Raw genomic sequence first — 19083 nt, 5'->3', positions numbered from 1 at the left:
TCCGCCTCGTTACCATGTCTTGAGCGAGTGACTACCATGGTTGGATATTTGCGATAGCACCAATCTAACAGCCTCTCAATGAAAGCACCAAACTGTTGACGCGGTTCTTCGGCAACAGATAATTAATAGAATAAAGAGTGAGATTAGTGCTAAATAATGAACCGTAATAGATGAATGATCTCAAAGTAAAATGATGACACGAATACTTTTTTAGGTGGTTCAAAGGTTAAAATCCTTTTAGTCCACCAGCCAATATTATTGCTAGCTTTCTGATATCCTTTACAGGGTATTTCTTTACAAAATAGAATCCAACCCCTTGCAACTCCCAGGGTCTCCATATTTATAGGGAGATGGCACTTGGGGGTTGGCAAGGGGGGTCATCCCGTGACCTTCTTACCCACCATGTCACTTCTGTGACATTCATGATTAATTCCTAAAACTTGACACTGAAGTGTGGTCTAATCAATGAGTAAGGGGGATAATGGGCCGCACGACCCAACCCAGTCGTGGGTGCCTCAACACGCATGTTTATGCTGCGTGTCCGAGAATTCAGGGATATATCAGAAATGTGATGTCTGATATATGCACGTTTACATTGCGTGGTTGACTTTATAAAGGGGTCAGGGGTGCCAACCCAAGCTCGTACCTCGAGCTTGATGTACTCTTAGCTCGCGATGTCCATACCTCTGACCCAGCTCCTTAGTAATCCCACTAAACCTTTGGTTACCTCGAGCTAAGGAGGTAGGACCTGGTAACAGCAGCTCCGGGTACGTGACATCCACGTGACTGATATAATTATGCCATTTCTCAGCTCGCTAATAGCCCATGGATAATTAGGGCGTACAAAGGTACTTACAACACGCCCTGACAGTACCTGGGGCATGTTCCCCATAAAGTAAGTGCCTTTCTACAGTGGGCCCCACAAATCTCACCTGGGTCGTGGTCTCTATTCAATGCAGCCCAATGCATTGAATTAGTATTAATCCCCCAATAATGGGAAGAATGTTTATTAATTACTAATGATTAGTATTAATGACCCGATCCTCTATAAATAGAGTTAGGAGTCTCATTGTAAAGGGTTCGATTTTTTGGAGAGAAAACACCTTGTACTCAGAGCAATCTAAATGCTACCTGAGAATACACCATTAGAGCTTGCCATCACAAGCTTCCAATCCTCTTAATACCAGAGACTCGTGGACTGGGGTTCTTTTATAACCTAAACCACGTAAAAATCATTGTGTGCGTATTGCTTGTTTCTTTAATCTCTCTTCTTAAGGTTGATAGCGAAAAAGGCAGTCAGCATACACTATAATTTTTTTTTAAAAATAAACAAAATCAATTTATATGAAATAACAATAACGAAAGTTGATATATTATAGCATAAGCAATGCATATACTGTTGTTTACCGAGTTTTTCGGAAACTACAATAATAAAAGATAGGAGAGATTAAGAAGAAAGGATTTAGAAGTTGTAAACACAATTTTTACGTGGTTGGGGCGTTAATGGGCCTTAGTCCACGAGACAGTTGTATTAGAGCTTAGAGAATCTACAACAATGAAGTTTTCTACAAGTTTCAACAGAGTAACTGTATACATGCTAAAAAAAGATCCTTTCCCCAGTGCCTTACTACATGTATTTATAGGTTCATAGGTGTACTGGGCTTGGGCCGGGCTGACCTAGGCTCAATAAAGGTATAAATACTACTGGCCTCTCTTCTGGAAGCCCAATACAAAGGGTTAAAACATAAAAATACACTAATATGAGCCCATTGGGCCAGCCCAAACCAAATCTATCACGCGATAAAATGGAGCTTTGGGCTTGACATTTCGAGGTATGAGGCAGATTCAGGGAACAAGATTGGTCAGAGTAGTGGCGGCGTAGGTCTGAACCAAAGGCGTACAATCCCAAGGTAGCCTTTTCAGCAGGTGAAGCGTGGGGACAACCCCCACGCTTCATGGGACGAAGTCAGGGTCACGGATGCTTTATCTTGCCAACCTCGGAGAATCGATCCGGGTTCGTTTACCCACGTCCCCCTCCGTTCGTCAAGGTCCCGTACCGTTTACCATGGGTCCGGATCATTTACCAGGAGCTCGGACCGTTTACCAGGCTCCGGGATTATTCGCTTCGATCCCGACTGTTATCTGGAAGCCACTCATACTATCTCCTGCTTGACCGTCCCAGACGCCCTTTGGGCCTCACCTAGACTTGGGCTGCTGATGTCTATTTTACTCTTTGCCAAACGAGCCTGGGCACCCAAAACTCACTCGGGTGGCCCGATGGCTCGAAGCGTGGACCCAGGTGCCCGGAAGGAAATGTAGATAACAACTATGTTAACAATAGTTAAAAAAAAAACATGTAATCTTTATATAATATTAATCATACAACTTTGGTATACTATCTCACAAAAATTATATATACTAGTTAAAAAATGATATACCAACAACCTATAAAAAATGAAAAAAATCAAAATAACTTTAAAATAAAAATTAATATACATATACCATAATATTAAAATATTTAGAATGAAATAATATAATGTAATTTCCTAAAGGACATATTTGGTAATATTGAAAGTAGTTATGCTATTTACACCTTGTGCATTTAGTTTAAAACTCTAGTACTAGTTGACTTTCAGCGGACAAGCCCATGTAGTCTAGAAGAAAATATAGGAATAAATAAGTGATGGAGTGGACCAATTTGGACAAGTGGCTTTGGATTATCTGAATCTATAAATAGTAATCTACGTAATTAATTGACAATCATTAATAAGCAAGGAGCTTTTTCTAATTTGGTTTGGTTTGGTTTCTTGGCAAGGCCAACAAAATCCAGGTGAGTGTGCCAGGTGAGTGTGCCAGGTGAGTGTGATCTAATCTATTTATTTAGGAAAAAGTGGAGAAATACTTATTTTTAGGATTAATTAACTAAAATTAGACACTAAATATATTTAGTTAAATTTTACCTATTATTATTATAGGTCTTCCTAAATTATTCTTATTTGAGCACATGATTCTAAGTGTTATTGTAGTGTGTATTATATATGTTATATTATAGTTAAATTAGAAATATATTCTAATTGTAGTGTGTCATATATATGTGTGACAATTATATTTATAGGATTGTATTCAATATATGAAAAATTATTCAATAAAATGTAAAAATCAAGGCTTAAAATCTAAACCACAACTCTTTAAAATTTAAAACACAAATCTTAAAATGTAAACAACAATCATTTAAAATATAAACCTCGAGACATAAAATCTAAATCACGACCCTTTAAAAGTTTAACCTAAAGACTTAAAATCTAAATCACAACTCTTCAAAATGTAAACCACAAAACTTAACATATAAACCACAAGACTTAAAGTTTAAACTAGGGCTAAGCATTTGGCGGGTTGGTCGGGTTACAAGGCATTTTTACCCGTCCAATGCATAATCGGGTTAGCAAAAGTGATCTGTAACTTGCCCAATTAAGAATTTTTTTTTTAACCCGTCCAATAATTTGGGTGGGTTGGTCGGGTTAACCCGCCCAAACCGAAATTGTATATTTTTTTTGCGGGTTAGTCAGGTCAACCTGCCCAAACAAAAGTGGTAATTTTTTTTTTAACATTTTTGTAATTTTTTCTTTTAAATACTAGTACTAATAGTGTGAAGTTTATATTTTTAAGCTTAAAACAATATTTTAAATTTATAGTAAAAAAATAAAAACAAAACTTACTTAATTTATATATTTATTTGAATATATTAAAAATAATAAATTCTTAATTGGGCGGGTTGGGTTATATTGGGCGGGTTGATAATTATTTTCAACCCGCCCAATCTAACAATTCGGCGGTTTAAATTTTGGTTGGTTTATTCGGGTTGCGTTTTTTGGCGGTTTTTTCGGGTCGGGTTGGGCGGTTTATTCGGGTTGGGCGGGTTGTAAAATTTTTTGCACAGCCCTAGTTTAAACAATCACTCCTTAAAATTTATACCCAGGTCTTAAAAATTTAAACCACGATTTTTAAAAATTTAAACCATAAGACTTAAAAGTTAAACCACTAGACTTAAAATTTAAATTACCACCGTATAAAATATAAATCATAATCCTTTAAAATTAAAATTACGACTTTTTATAATTTAAACCACGTCTCTTTAAAATTTAAACCACAACTCTTTAAAATTTAAACCACGAGACTTGAAATTTAAACGACAACTCTTTAAAATTTAAACCACAAGACTTAAAAGTTAAACTATTAGGCTTAAAATTTAAACCACAACCATATAAAATATAAATCATGATCCTTTAAAATCTAAAAAACGACTATTTAAAATTTAAACCACGACTCTTTAAAATTTAAACCACAAGGCTTAGATTTAAACCACGACTTTTAAAAATTTAAACCACAATACTTAAAAATTAAACTACTAGGCTTAAAATCTAAAGCACAATCATATAAAATATAAACCATGATCCTTCAAAATCTAAAGCACGACTCTTTAAAATTTAAATCATTAGTCTTTAAAATTTAAACCACAAACTTAAAATTTAAATCACGACTATTTAAAATTTAAACCACAATGCTTAAATTTTAAACTACGACTCTTTAAAATTTAAACCACAGGACTTAAAATTTAAACCATAACTCTTTAAAATTTGGGATAATTGCGGCATAAGTACCCAATATTTGGGTTTTGTACGCGGCATAGACCCAATGTTTATTTTTAGTGGCAAAAGTACCCAAAGTCAGTAAAACTGTAATTCCGTTAGTCTCCTCCGTTAGGCAGACACGTGTCACATTTTTATTGGTCCAAATCATAATTATTTTTAAAATATTATTGAGTTGGACCAATCACGAAGTGACACGTGTTGGTCCAGTCATCACGAAACGGAACCTAACGGATGAGGCTGACGGAATTACAGTTTTACTGACTTTGGGTACTTTTGCCACTAAAAATAAACATTGAGTCTATGCCGCGTACAAAACCCAAACATTTGGTGCTTATGTCGCAAATATCCCTTAAAATTTAAATCACAAGACTTAAAATTTAAACCATGACTATTTAAAATTTAAACTACAAGACTTAAAATTTAAACTACTACTCTTTAAAATTTAAACTACAAGGCTTAAAATTTAAACCACAAGACTTAAAATTTAAACTACGATTCTTTAAAATTTAAACAGCAAGACTTAAAAGTTAAACTACGAGATTAAAATTTTAAATCGCGTTCATATAAAATATAAACCATGATCTCTTAAAATATAAGCCACAACTTCTTAAAATTTAAACTAAAAGTCTTTAAAATTTAAACCATATCTTTCTAAAGTTTAAACCACAAGACTTAAAAGTTATACTACTAGGTTCAATAAAATAAAATGTATAAATTTTTAGCTATTAATTTAATTATATATTTATTGTGTTTATTTGTTATTAAATATTATTTAAAATTATTAATTAACAATAAAAATTGTTGAATTTGACTGTTGTGATGCTTTTTATGCTATCTCCGGCCATGAGTTTTCTTCAATTATCTAATATACATTTATTACATCATGTGATTTTCCATTCTACATTTGTTTTGATGTGTTTGTAGCGTTTACGTAATTGTTATCAGGTAGTTAATTATATATTATTGACCATTCCGAGTCCTTAAAAAAGAATGGTAGGAGATCACATATGTCTATCCAGTTTTATTTTTTATTTTTATTTTTCAGCTGTTAAAAAAATATACAATAATTAATAATGATACACAATAGACAAGTTTTAAGTTCTCAAGTGTTAAGTGGTTTAAACAACTAATAAATGGAAGATAAACTTCCCTATTGATTACAACTTTCTTCAGGAAAAACATGCTCAATTATAAATATGTATTTGAATTTTAAAACTAAAAAAATGAAACTAAAAATTTCGTATTTTTTGAGTACGTCTGCAAATCATTATTTTAAAAAAATTGTAAAATATCCTCCTACATTTTTATTTTAAGATTACTAATCAATAACAAATAAGCTCATAAAAGTTTTATTTTTAGAGATTTGTACAAGTATTACCATAATCATTATTCAAACTCAAATACAATAATTAGCACATTATGTCAATTAAAGCTTCAAACACAAGTCCACAGATAAAAAAAATAAAATGAGGCTTGGTGCAAAATAAATAGTAATGATGTGTAAGTAAGTAAATGTCTATTTTTTTAATTTTGTAGTAAAATAATATAATTATATTTTAAATATTATATATTGCTAAATATGTCTTTTAACAAATTATTATTTTATTCTAAATATTTTAATATTAAGGTATATGCATATTAGTTTTGTTTAATTAGTTTTTATTTTAAAATTATTTTGTTTTTTTTTCATTTTTTATGAGTTTGAAAAATAATATATCAATAAAACTCACAAAATTATTACTAAAAAATGTATGTACTATGCTAAAAAACTACTATTACAATGTATACACCATGATACAAACTAAATATCATTAAAAAAAATAATATATTATATCACAAAAAACATATAGACTAGTTGGAAAATAGTATACTAACAACCTATAAAAAAAATTAAAAATTAATATAACTTTAAAATAAAAATTAATTAAACAAAATTAAATACATATACTACTATATTAAAATTATATTCTTCTAAATAAATAAAAAAATTATAAAAAAAGACAATTTAAAAAATGAGCACATTATCTTTTTCGTGCCATTATTTTGAGTGGTTTATTATAATTTATCTTGGTGATATTAAAAAATAATTAAGTATTTTATTATAAAATTTAAAACAAAAATATTTTACTCTTTTTTTTTTTTTTGAAAGAACAAAAATATTTTACTTAGTACCATTAAATATTATTTTGTAGCAAACTCCAAACAAGAAAAATTCAAAGGTTTCATATTATTAAATCCTCTATTGAGATAAAGGAAGAAGATTATGGTATCTATCTACTCACGGCCGAATCACGTTGAGGGGCTGGACCTATGATTTATTGGGTTTGAATTGTGTGTGAAAACAGCGCAGTCGGATTCTGAATTCAGCCAATAATATATAGACACGTCAAAACGCAGGTGTGTTTTCGTAATTTGAATAGTCATCTCAGAGGTAATTTAGTACATTCAAATTCACACCATCCAAGACGTGGCCCGCTTTTTGAGGAAGTTGCAGAGATAACAGCCACCACTTGATTGCACTTAATCCAAAACTCGAAGATCATCGCGCCTCTCTCCATATCCTAAAATAGAAAAAAAAAAACTGTGAAAAAGGACAAATTCGTTACAAGTCTAACAACTCTTCTCCTTTTCTTTCTCTGTATTCACCTCCTTCGACGATTAAATAGAAGTTTTTTTTAGTGATTTCTCTGCTTAATTTGGAAGAATTGTCGAGGAATTTTGATCGGCGTAGTAAATTTTTGTTTTTGGTTGGAACGAGAAAGAAAGAGATGTGGGGATTTGGGGGAAGGTATTACTGGGGAAGAAAAGAGCCATGTGAGAAAGTGGAAGGAATTGTGGTAGTGTTCGCATGGATGTCCAGCCATGAAAGACACTTGAAGAGTTATGTTCAGCTTTACTCCTCTCTGGGATGGAATTCTCTCGTTTGTCACTCTCAATTTCTCAATATGTGAGTTCAATTTTTCATTTTTTTCTTTTTGCCAGTTTTCTAATTTTCTTTTATGGGTTTCGTGTTTCTTTTATATCTATATGGGTTTCTATGGGTTTGACTTGATTTCATAACACGGTATAATTGAGTTTTGCTTGTTCGATTTGCTGAATTACACCTCACTTGTGGAGCTGTATATGTACGGGTTTTGCCCTGAGATTTTTTTATTTTTTGCAAAATGTGGTTTTCTTAAATGTGTTCCAGATACAGCTAGATTGTGGTTTGAGTGGGATTTTTGTTGTGCAAACAACAAACAATAGAACTAGATAGAAATTACAGTAAACAAAGTGCACAAGAATTTACTTGGTTCAGCTCAATGAATGAGCCTACTCCAAGGGTCCGAACAGCCACAATGATGGATTACTTTATTGATCAATCGAGTATTACAAAACAGAGATCTTTACACCAATGAGACTAGTCTCAATACACTCTTGATTGCACAGATTCACTCTTCTCAATCTCTCCGTTACAAAACTCTCACTCAAAGTGTTTAAGTGTCTAAAACTCTCTACACCCAATATCCTCTCAAAAAAGGACTACATATAGACAAGAGCCTATAACTAACTTAACTGTGAAGACAGCTAAGATGCCACATAAGCCAGTTCTCTTAAGTGGCTGAATCATAATCAACAAATCTACCTTGATTTAGTCATTTAAGAGATAAGAAATCAGCTGTTCGAACTTGAGCCTACAGGCTCTATTAGCATTCACCAAAGTTAATCAAGTTTAGGCAGTGCCTAAACTTGTTAACTGTCACACTTTTAGTCAAAAAAATCTGCTGCATTATCTTCAGTACTGACTTTCTTTGCTAAGACCTGTTTCGGTGATACAATATCTCGAATAAAATGAAGCTTTATGTTAATATGTTTTGACCTTTGATGCAGCATAGGATTTTTGATCAAGTGTAATGTACTTTGGTTACCACAGTACACAGTTATCTTGTTTGAATCCAGTCTAAACTCTTGAGTTAGACCCTTTAACCAAAGTGCTTCTTTAAAGGCTTCAGTTGCTGCTATGTATTCAGCTTCTGTAGTGGACAGAGCTACCACTTTATGAAGATTTGACTTCCAGCTAACACTACCCCCAAGTACTTTGAAAACAAACCCTATCAAGGATCTTCTAGTGTCAATGTTTGCAGCATAATCAGAATCAACATTAGCCCACTACAGTTTCTTGATCATCACTATCACTTCCATAGATTAACCCCTCATTCAAAGAGCCCTTTATATACCTCAAAATCTATTTCAAAGCAACCCAGTGATCTTTACCAGGATTAGCCATAAACCTGCTCACAATGCTCATGGCATGATCCAAATCTGGTCGCGTGTAAACCATTGCATACGTTAGGCATCCAACCACATTAGTGTAAGGTACTTTGGCCATATACTTCTTTTCTTCATCAGTCTTTGGAGCTTGCGATTGAGAAAGTTTGAAATGGTTTGCAATAGGTGTAGTTACTGGTTTAGACTTGTCCAAAGCAAATCTGTCTAACACCTTTTTGAGGTATCCTCTCTGAGTTAACATTATCACCTTTGGTCTCTGTCCTAGAATCTTACCAAATTTATCAGGTGCTCTAACTTCTCTTCTCTCTCTATCTCTGGCCAATTGGTAATTGCTTAGATCAATTTGAGTGCTGGTGGAACTCTCATCTGCTTCAGGTCTTGTGACAGCTTCACTTGTTTGAGTTTCACTGAGATTTTCCACCTCAATCCTGGTAGTATTCTTGTCTCAAGTGTCAGCAGTCTCTCTCATCCTTTTCATAGGCATTTCCTTTTCCCGAAACACATCTCTGCTTATTATGCACCTTTTGAAACTAGGTTCAAGAAACCACAACTTATAGCCTTTCACTCCACTGGGATAACCAAGAAATAAGCATTTGACTACTCTTGGTTACATTTTATCTTGCATAATGTGAGCATAAGCTGTGCAGTCGATAACCTTTAAGTGATCATAGGTTGGCTTCCTGTTTGTCCATATTTCTTGTGGTGTTTTGAAGTAGAGTGCAACTGAGGGACATCTGTTAATTATATAGCTTGCTGTCTTGACTCCCTCTCCCCAAAAATTTCTTTCAAGGCCAACTCCCTTCAACATACACCTCACTCTTTCTAAAAGAGTTCTGTTCATCCTTTCTGCTAACCTGTTCTGTTGGGGTGTTTTTCTAACAGTATGATGTCTTAATATTCCCTATGTTGTACAAAAATCATCAAATTCTTTTGAACAAAACTCCAGGCCATTGTCTGTTCAAAGGTTCTTTATTTTTTTGCCAAGTTGATTCTCAGTCAGCTTTTTCCAATTCTTAAAACGTTCGAAAGCTTGATCATTTGATTTGAGCAAAATCATCCATACTTTCCTAGAAAAGTCATCTGTTATGTTCATGAAATAGTTAGCTCCTCCTAGAGTTTGAACTCTTGATGGACCCCAAAGATCTGAGTGTAGATAACCCAAAGGCCCTTCTGTGATGTGTTTACCAGTTTCAAACTTAACCCTGCAGTTTTTTCCATAAACACACTCACAAAAATGTAGTTTTCATCAATCTTTTCACTGAGTAGACCTTGCTTCTTCAATTCTGAGATTTCCCTTTCACTGACGTGCCCCAATCTAAAATGCTATAGCCTTGTCATATCACTGTTTTTATCTGATGCAACAACAGCTATACCAGTTACAGATTTTCCATTTAAGTAGTAGAGACCATTCCTGTAAGTTCCTTTCATCACATCAAGAGAACCCTTCATAACTTTAAGTGAAGTTTCATCAATTTTGAGAGCACACCCTAAAGTACCAATTAACAGCAAGTTTCTTCAAAGGTCAGGAACATACGTCACATTTTGAATAGTTCTTTGGACACCATCATGCATCTTGATGATCACAGAGCCAACTCCTTCAACTTTGTAAAGCTTTGATGTCACCAATCAATATTGTTCCACCGACTATCTCATTAAAACAACAAAACAAATTCTTGTTTGGACACATTTGAAAAGAACAACCTGAATCCAATATCCAATCTTCACTAGAATCCGAGTTTGATACTACCAACACATCGACTGAGTCATATCCTTCATTATCTGAGACAATACTGGCTTCTCTTTTATCACTTCGTTTATCTCGATTTTTCTTGTTCTTTAGAAAATAGCAATCGTTCGTGTAGTCTCCTTTCTTGCAGTAATTGCAAATCTTTCCTAGTTTAAGTTTGGACTTTGGCCTGTGAGTACTCTGGCTTCTATAACCATTCGAGTTTTTGTAATTCTTGGAGTTTCTCTTCTCATTTCTTCTCTAACTACAAGACCTTCTCCACTGAAATCTCCTGTCTTCTGCTTTCTTTTGAATCTCTTTGGAATTCAAAGCTGCCTTAACCTCAAACATAGTTAAAGTATCTTTTCCATAAAGTATAGTATCAGCAAAATGTTCATAAGATTTAGGCAATGAACCAAGTAAAATTATACTTTGATCTTCTTCATCTACTTTCAACCCAATGTTGTTGAGTTCCATAATTATTCTATTGAAATCATCAAGATGCTTTTTGAGCGCTTTTGCATCTTCCATTCGCAGTGTGTACAATTTCTTCCTAAGATACAATTTATTGGCCAATGATTTCTTGAGATAAATTGTTGCCAATTTCTTCCACAAACCAATCGCGGTATCCTCATTTGACACTTCTCTCAGTACTTCATCACCAAGACTCAACAGGATAGCAATATTTGCTTCTGTCTCAATTTCCTTCTTGACCTTCTCATCTTTTAGAGCATTCAGTAGTTCTTCATCAATGATTTCTGAGATGCCCTGATGAACAAGCATAGCTTTCATTTTGATCCTCCATAGACCAAAGTCATTCTCTCCAGTGAACTTGTCCACCTCAAACTTTGCAGATCCCATTCTTGCACCGATTCTTGAATTTCCAAGATTACCACCAAACTAGTTCTTGATCCTTCCAGTCGAACCTGGCCTCTGGTACCACTTGTTGTGTAAACAACAAACAATAGAACTAGATAGAATTACTTGGTTTAGCTCAATGAATGAGCCTACTCCACAATGTTGGCTTACTTTATTGATCAATCGATCATTACAAAACAGAGATCTTTACACCAATGAGACTAGCCTCAATACATTCTTGAATACACAAAATCACTCTTCTCAATCTCTCTATTACAAAACTCTCTCTCAAAGTGTTTAAGTGTCTAAAACTCTCTACACCCAATATCCTCTCAAAAAAGGACTATATTTAGACAAGAGCCTATAAACTAACTTAACTGTGAAGACAGCTAAGATGCCACATAAGCCAGTTCTCTTAAGTGGCTGAATCATAATCAACAGTTTTATTACTGTTGATATATCTTGATTGAGATAGTTCAGTTTCCACTGTCTCTTTAATTGGGTATTTATGAAAGCTCCTCTATTTGGTTGGGTCCGGGTTGATGGATTATTGATTCTGCTGACTTCTAATCTGTTTCTCCTTTTCCATTAATACCCATCAACTGGGTCAACTCTTAATTATTTCATTTATGCATCTTCGGAAATGTGTGGAAAGCTTTCCTCTTAAACTATTGACTATTATCTACTTATTTTGTATGAAACTTAAAGGACCATAGGGACAAATGGTGTTTATAGTTTGTTGGAAGTAGAATCTGACACTTGTACAACTTTTAATGAAAGTATAACAATCTTTCATTTTGTTGGTGTGGTTGCTGTTGGGGGTTGAGTATATAGCTTGACCAAGTTGAGAATTCTGTCTAAATTCTCTATTTGGAGCCAAAATTCAATAAAGTGGTGACGCATCGCTGTCTTTGTGTGTCGCCTGCCAGGTGGTGATACGTAACTACCCCATATCAGCAAGCCAATTTGGACCTGTGACGCGTCATTTGGGGACAGGCGACGTAATGCAGGTCCCTCTGACATTTGACCCACATGTCTTGTTGATATCGTCTAAAAAAATTTCAAATTGCTCCCAACATGTTTAGATGTGTTCATATACCCCTAAGTATTCATCCAAATTCAATTTTGTCAATTTTTGCATCACTGAATGAATTATTATGATACAATCTATCTGTAAAGAAAAATATATAATGTTTTAAACTCAAAGTAATAAGTGGAATGCCATCTGTTTAAATGGATTAGACTCTGGAAAATACATTTTTAGAGTCAGTATAGGGGCTGCAATTCTTCTGCCATTCTATGTTGCTTCCTTTGCGATGGAAAGAGGCAGTTCATAATAGTTTCTCTTTTGTTGCACAAATCTCTTTAATGTGTGCAGGTTCTTCCCCGAGAAAGCAACGCCGCCTGCCATTGATGTTTTAAAAGAACTTGTAGCGGTCAGTAAACTAATAGTTGTGAAAGTTGTTTTTTATATTCAGATTTAATCAAATACCAAATCTAAGTAATTTAGCAAAGTTGTAGGGTGCCTGACCAGATTAGGGTAACACAAAACATGTACTGTAAAAGTCTCCCTGAAATTTGATTTATCACATGGGATGTACAAGTAATTGCATTTATAATTTGCTTGCAGGAACTAAAAATTAAGCCATGCCCAGTAGTATTTGCATCTTTTTCTGGTGGTCCTAAAGCCTGTATGGTCAAGGTTCTTCAGGTAAGCCTCTTCGAGCACGGCGTGTTCCAATGTTAAAGGACTTTTATTGTTTGAGTTATGTATCTTTACAGTGATTCCAGTTAATGACTGCATTTCCTTTGGCAGATAATTGAGGGAATTTGTGAAACACAATTGAATCTGGTATGTATTTTCTTTTGTTGCTACTAGTAATTATATAATGATAGCTGTACATGCTTCACTTTAGTCGAGCATGAATGTATACATTGGCCCAACTTGGAAATAATGTTTAACAAGAGTGCCATATGGGTGTCTTATTTTTCGGTTTCCATAGAAATGTTTTCAGATCCAGACTAGTGCTGATTCTCTCTCTCTCTACTTTTTTATATTTGGTGAAGGATGATTACCGACTGGTTAAAGACTGCATTTGCGGCTACATCTATGATTCAAGTCCAGTGGATTTTACCAGTGATCTAGGAACCAAATTCATTCTTCACCCAACTGTGATGAAAATGTCTAAACCACCAAGAGTAGTATCTTGGTTAGCACATGGTATTGCTTCTAGTCTTGATGCCCTTTTCCTCAGTAGGTTTGAACAACAGCGTGCTGATTATTGGCAGACTCTGTATTCCACCGTTGTAAGTAAAAAAATCTGCATTCATTTCTCTTCAATAGTTCTACTCTTATTCTTTTCTGTCATCCACTACTGTTCTTATGCAGAGCATGAAGGCCCCATATCTTATCTTATGTTCAGAAAATGATGATCTTGCTCCATTCCAAATCATCAACAATTTTGCTCAACGACTACAAGAACTTGGGGCCGATGTAAAACTTGTAAAGTGGACTGGCTCACCTCATGTGGGTATGTTTCTTAACTTCCCTACTCCCTGGATGTTGCTAACATATCTAGTAAGATCCAACTGTATATTTTTATCTTCTAAACAATGTTGCCACAGGCCACTATAGGAATTACAAAATCGACTACGAGGATGCAGTGACAGAGCTCCTTTGTAAATCAGCAGGAATCTATTCTCAAAGAATAAGACGTCTTGAAGGAGAAAGATTAGGTAATGCAGAGATAACACATGATGAGACAGTCGAACCAATCCCTACACTAACAAAAGCAGTAGCAAGCTCAAATAGCTTCAAGGGGATTTCTCTGGCTGCAGGTGACAATCTCTACTTGCCTAGCTCAATGGAGTACTATGAAGGCAGAGACGTCGGTTCCATGCAAGACGAACATAGACAAGAAGGCTTGATCCACCTTCCTAACCCACCAACAAGCATTAACACTCACGGGGTCCTTGGCCAAATGTTATTCGATGTTTGTGTCCCCAAGAACGTCGAAGGTTGGGATATCCGTTCATCGGATTCCTTAAGTCGACGCAGGCATAATCCATTTAACCCTATCAAATGCATACGTCGCTCCAGATTGTAAACTATGTGCTACAGACGAGAAAATCTTTATATATGGATCTGCAAAGGCTAGTAAAACTACCTTCAAAATGCAGAAAAGAAAAAAAAAAAGTAAAGAAAAAGAGAACTCTGAAATTTTATATTCTGAAACTACTTCCCCTAATAAGAATATGTGATGACTTGGATGTCTTCCATAAAGACTGATGTAGAGTGACGGAATGAGATCTAGTTTTGCTGGCCGTGATAATAAGAGGATTTTCTATATGTATTTTATTTATTGTACTTTGTATATATACATACATTAGTGGGATTATATAATTTTACTACTTTTTCATTTTTAATAAAGCAAGCACGAGGGTATTGAAGTGACATAATTCCTATATATTAGTTTATAAAACTCAAATAATAATCTTAATTTGTGAATGTATGATATTTTGTCTTTTTTCTTTTAATTACTTTATAAATTTTGATAAGTATAAATTAATGAACTAACTATAATAGAATTTTATATTCCAACTCATTAGTACATATTTAATTATTGTTTATTTCATGTATTCCGTTTAAATTTTTAATATTTATTTCATATGTTTTGTATGATATCTTTTTGCTATTTATATGGTTCTCATCCCACTTCGCTATCCAATCCTAATTATAATATTTACAGAGATGAGCATCGGTTAATTTCTTAAGTCTTGCCTGACGAAATTCATTTATTGTTTTACAATGGCATAACTCATCTAACGTTTTTTTTTTTTAATAAAATAAAAATGGTCTACAACAAAAAGGGTTGGACGGATTGATCCGTTCTGAGTTTTTGTTTTCCATTTATTAATCTTTGAAAAATGTTAATAGATTAGACAAAAATAAGTAATTTGTTATCCCCAAAAAATGGAGATCGATGACGTGGCAATAGAGATGACAAGTGGCAGTACATGGTTCGTAAAAGACACATTAATAAGTCAATAAATATATTGGCTCCTCAGAGGTGTGATAAAGTGATTTGACTTATGAATAGCCGAGTAGGCCATTGAAGAATTTTGACTAGCTAGAGAAGTGTCATGCTAGACCAGAGATGTGCCATGTTAGAACAGAGATGTGACATGTTAGACCAGAGAAATGTCATGCTAGACCAGAGATGTGCCATGTTAGACCAGAGATATGTCATGTTAGACCGGTGGAGTGCATGGCTGACCAGTGAGGTGTTTGACCAACCAGCCAAGTGCATGTCCTACCAGCCAAGTGCATGACTGCCCAGTAGAGGTATGGCCGACCAGAAGGTGATATTCATCAACCAGATAAAACAGACTACGTCAAGATTCCCAGAAACGGCTTCAACAAGAATCGGTCTTGGCATACGCGGAAATCTCTTATTCTTCCCACAAATTTGGTGTTTTGTTACATTTTGAATATTTTTATAATTTAAATGTAATAAATATAATAAAATATCCCGATTGTGGGGATATCATCTGTACGATCCTAAGCCTATAAATACAAGGCTTATGGCATCATAAAATGGGCTCTTCTTTTTTGAACTTTTGATCTGAGTTTTCTAGAGAGAGAAAGTATTTGCATTTGAGAGAATTCTTGTATTTTTGTAATCTGCACTGAAGAAACTCAGTTGACTCAGCTTCATCTGATCTTGAGTGTAGATCTATAATCACAACTCTAAGTGGATTAAGCTATTAGCAACATATTGAGACTGAACCACTATAAAAATTGCGTGTGTTATTTACTTTATTTTCAAAATCGTCTGTGTCGTTTATTTTTTCTTGAAGGCTTTATCGTTTTTGACGTTCTCACGTTGTTGGCCAAAAACGCGGTCAACATAATTTTTGAAAGGAGACGAGAAATAGATAACTTTTTTTTTATATATTTATTAAGAGGGTTATTATTTTAACTTTTAAATATAAGAATATACAATTAAAATAAACCCTTTAATTATTGGGTTTGGTCAGATTGGGCTATTCGGATTTGCTATCCAACACAATCCATTTCAATAGTGAATTCAAATTATTTGGGTTGAATTTTTTGGATAGTTCCGATTGTTAATTAAACAAGTTAGCCAGTTTGGTGAACTTCCGCTCACCCTTGATGGTAGACTGATGGTCATTGTTTAAAGTTATCAACTACTTTTTAATTTTTTTTAGTAATGAATAATTTATTAAAAATAATAGTAAGAGTGTAATACATATAGAGAATAAGCGTAATACGTATGGAGGATAAAAGAAATGAAAAGTTCCTTAGGCATACAAGTTTTTCATCATCCTTAAGAGCATTCATAATTAATCTATGTGTAAAACAAACATAAATTAGGGACATCTTAAGAAAATTGGACAACAAACTTGTAGCATTCTCTACAGAAAATCTAACTCAGTAAAATATTAAACGAAGCCGTCATATTCAACATGGAAATAAAGCTAATTCAAAACTAAACTTAAAAGCCCACTTACTTGGACAACAGAGAAACAACCTACAAAAATAAAAAATTTGTGAGTTTTAAACTTTTAAGAAAAGAAATAAACATGTTTTTTATATATAAAAAAAGTACTAACTAAGAAAATGAAGATAAAATAACAATAAAAATTAAAAACTTATCTATGAAATTCAATAATCATTCAAACGATCTTTTGTCGTCTCCAAATTTCCAATAACTCAAATAAACAGTATCATAACGCAACACGCCAAAAATATAATAATAACATTGAAAAACACATGAGTTTCATTTTCAATAATATAAAATAACTTGATAGAAAAAGTGGAGAACCTACACTTTAAAACATACAAATAAATCAAAACCAAGCAATATATATGAGATGGAAAACGCCACAACAAAGCACTAAATAAAGAAAATATTAAAAAACATATATCATTTGATAATATGAACTTTACTTAAATTATCACTTTATTAATAGAGTAATAAGTGAAAATGAAATATTTTTTAAAGTCATTTTGCATTATGGTCTGGTTTTGATAATTTTTTGTAATTTTTTGTAAAATGACATCTGCCTAAAATTTCGTTAAGCTGTCTGAAAAATTCGACCAATTGTCTGAAGTGTTGGAGGCTATTTTGCAAAAAAAAAAAATATCAAAATTAGACCAAAGTACAAAATTACTTCAAAAAAATAAGTCATTTTACCAATAAAATAATATAACAGAAATCATATTTCAACATTTTGAGACAATAAGATTGGAATTTAACATCATTGATTGACAAACAATCATATATTTTGAAATTTCTACATCTTTAAATAATTAAATTGGTAAGAGGATTTTATAATTCTATTAAATGTGAATGCGGTGAGGGTCTCTGGTCATTAATACATTTGAGAAAACATTATTTTATTTTTTGAAAAATTATTGTTGATAGTTTTTGACATTGTATGTGGACTTATATTATCTGTTTTAATTATGTAAAATTAATGACTTAAATAACGTAAACACAGTGGCATGTATTATGATATTTCAAGCACACAAAATTATAATAGAGAGTTATATTAAATATAGCATCAATTACATTAGAAAACTTTAATGCATAAAGTATAATCTACCAACAGCAAGAGTAAGGGCCAACAAATTAATTTCCCTAAGAGAAAAATGATAACAATATAGCACCACTTACAAACATAGTAGGAGTACTATATTTAGACTCTATCAATAGAGACTATATATTTAGGATTAGGATCCATAAGTAGAGCCAATTTATGAGAAAATTTTCTATAGAAAAATAATAGTCTTCATCCATGCTCAACAAAAACATGAAATAAGAACTTTATATAAGCATTAATACCAACGACGCTACCTTATTAAGTGAGGGAATATTGAAAGGGAAATTTTAGGTTCTATGCAGCATAACATAGAATTTTTTTTAATATGCCAACTTTAACACTTCTCCTATTAATGTGCCTCCAATCATGTTTTGGACAAAAATACCCCTTTCATAAACACTCTTCTCATTAATGTGCACCCATGATTAATTTTTGTGTTATACATAAAAAATTTAAGGCTTTAAATATGCTAAACATATAGATATCGAAAAAAATACTAAGATTAAAAAAATCAACTAAAACGAACATTTAAGTAAAAAGTTATGGCTCACCAAAATTTTCGCCAAATTTCAGCGCAGATCATCGATATACCATCGATGTACCATCGATTTTGCATCATTTTGGCAAAAAAAAAAATCAAGTTTTCATGATTGTATTGTAAGAGCATCGAAAAAACATCAGAACAACATCGATTTTGCATCGAAAAAGCATCGTTTTGGAAAAAAAAAAATCAAGTTTTCAAGATTGCATCGATTTTCCATCAAATTTGCATCGAATTTACACAATTTTGTCCAAAAAATCAATTTTTGTGGATGCATCGCAATTGCATCAAAGAAACATCGAAATAACATCGATTTCATTAAGACAAAGAGCCATGTGCCCAGCACATAGTTGAAGCCCATTGCCCAGAGGCTTCAAAATGCCCGATATCACCCCATACAGTTGGATGAC

At 33.3% G+C, this 19083-nt stretch overlaps 1 protein-coding gene across 1 annotated transcript; it reads left to right on the top strand.

The window, feature by feature from the left end:
- Positions 1–7135: 7135 nt before the first annotated feature.
- On the top strand, positions 7136–14905 carry LOC133805367 (uncharacterized). The gene is made up of 7 exons (XM_062243526.1): positions 7136–7596; positions 12881–12938; positions 13133–13213; positions 13319–13354; positions 13570–13809; positions 13892–14033; positions 14128–14905. Exons 1-7 carry the CDS (start codon positions 7418–7420, stop codon positions 14607–14609), a joined length of 1218 nt encoding a protein of 405 aa, XP_062099510.1. The 5' UTR covers positions 7136–7417; the 3' UTR covers positions 14610–14905.
- Positions 14906–19083: the final 4178 nt, after the last annotated feature.

This window comes from Humulus lupulus, chromosome X (assembly GCF_963169125.1).
Source record: "Humulus lupulus chromosome X, drHumLupu1.1, whole genome shotgun sequence".
In the NCBI taxonomy this organism is placed as follows: domain Eukaryota; kingdom Viridiplantae; phylum Streptophyta; class Magnoliopsida; order Rosales; family Cannabaceae; genus Humulus; species Humulus lupulus.
The sequence above is the reverse complement of the archived record's forward strand: the minus strand, read 5'-3'. Positions and strand labels throughout refer to the sequence as shown.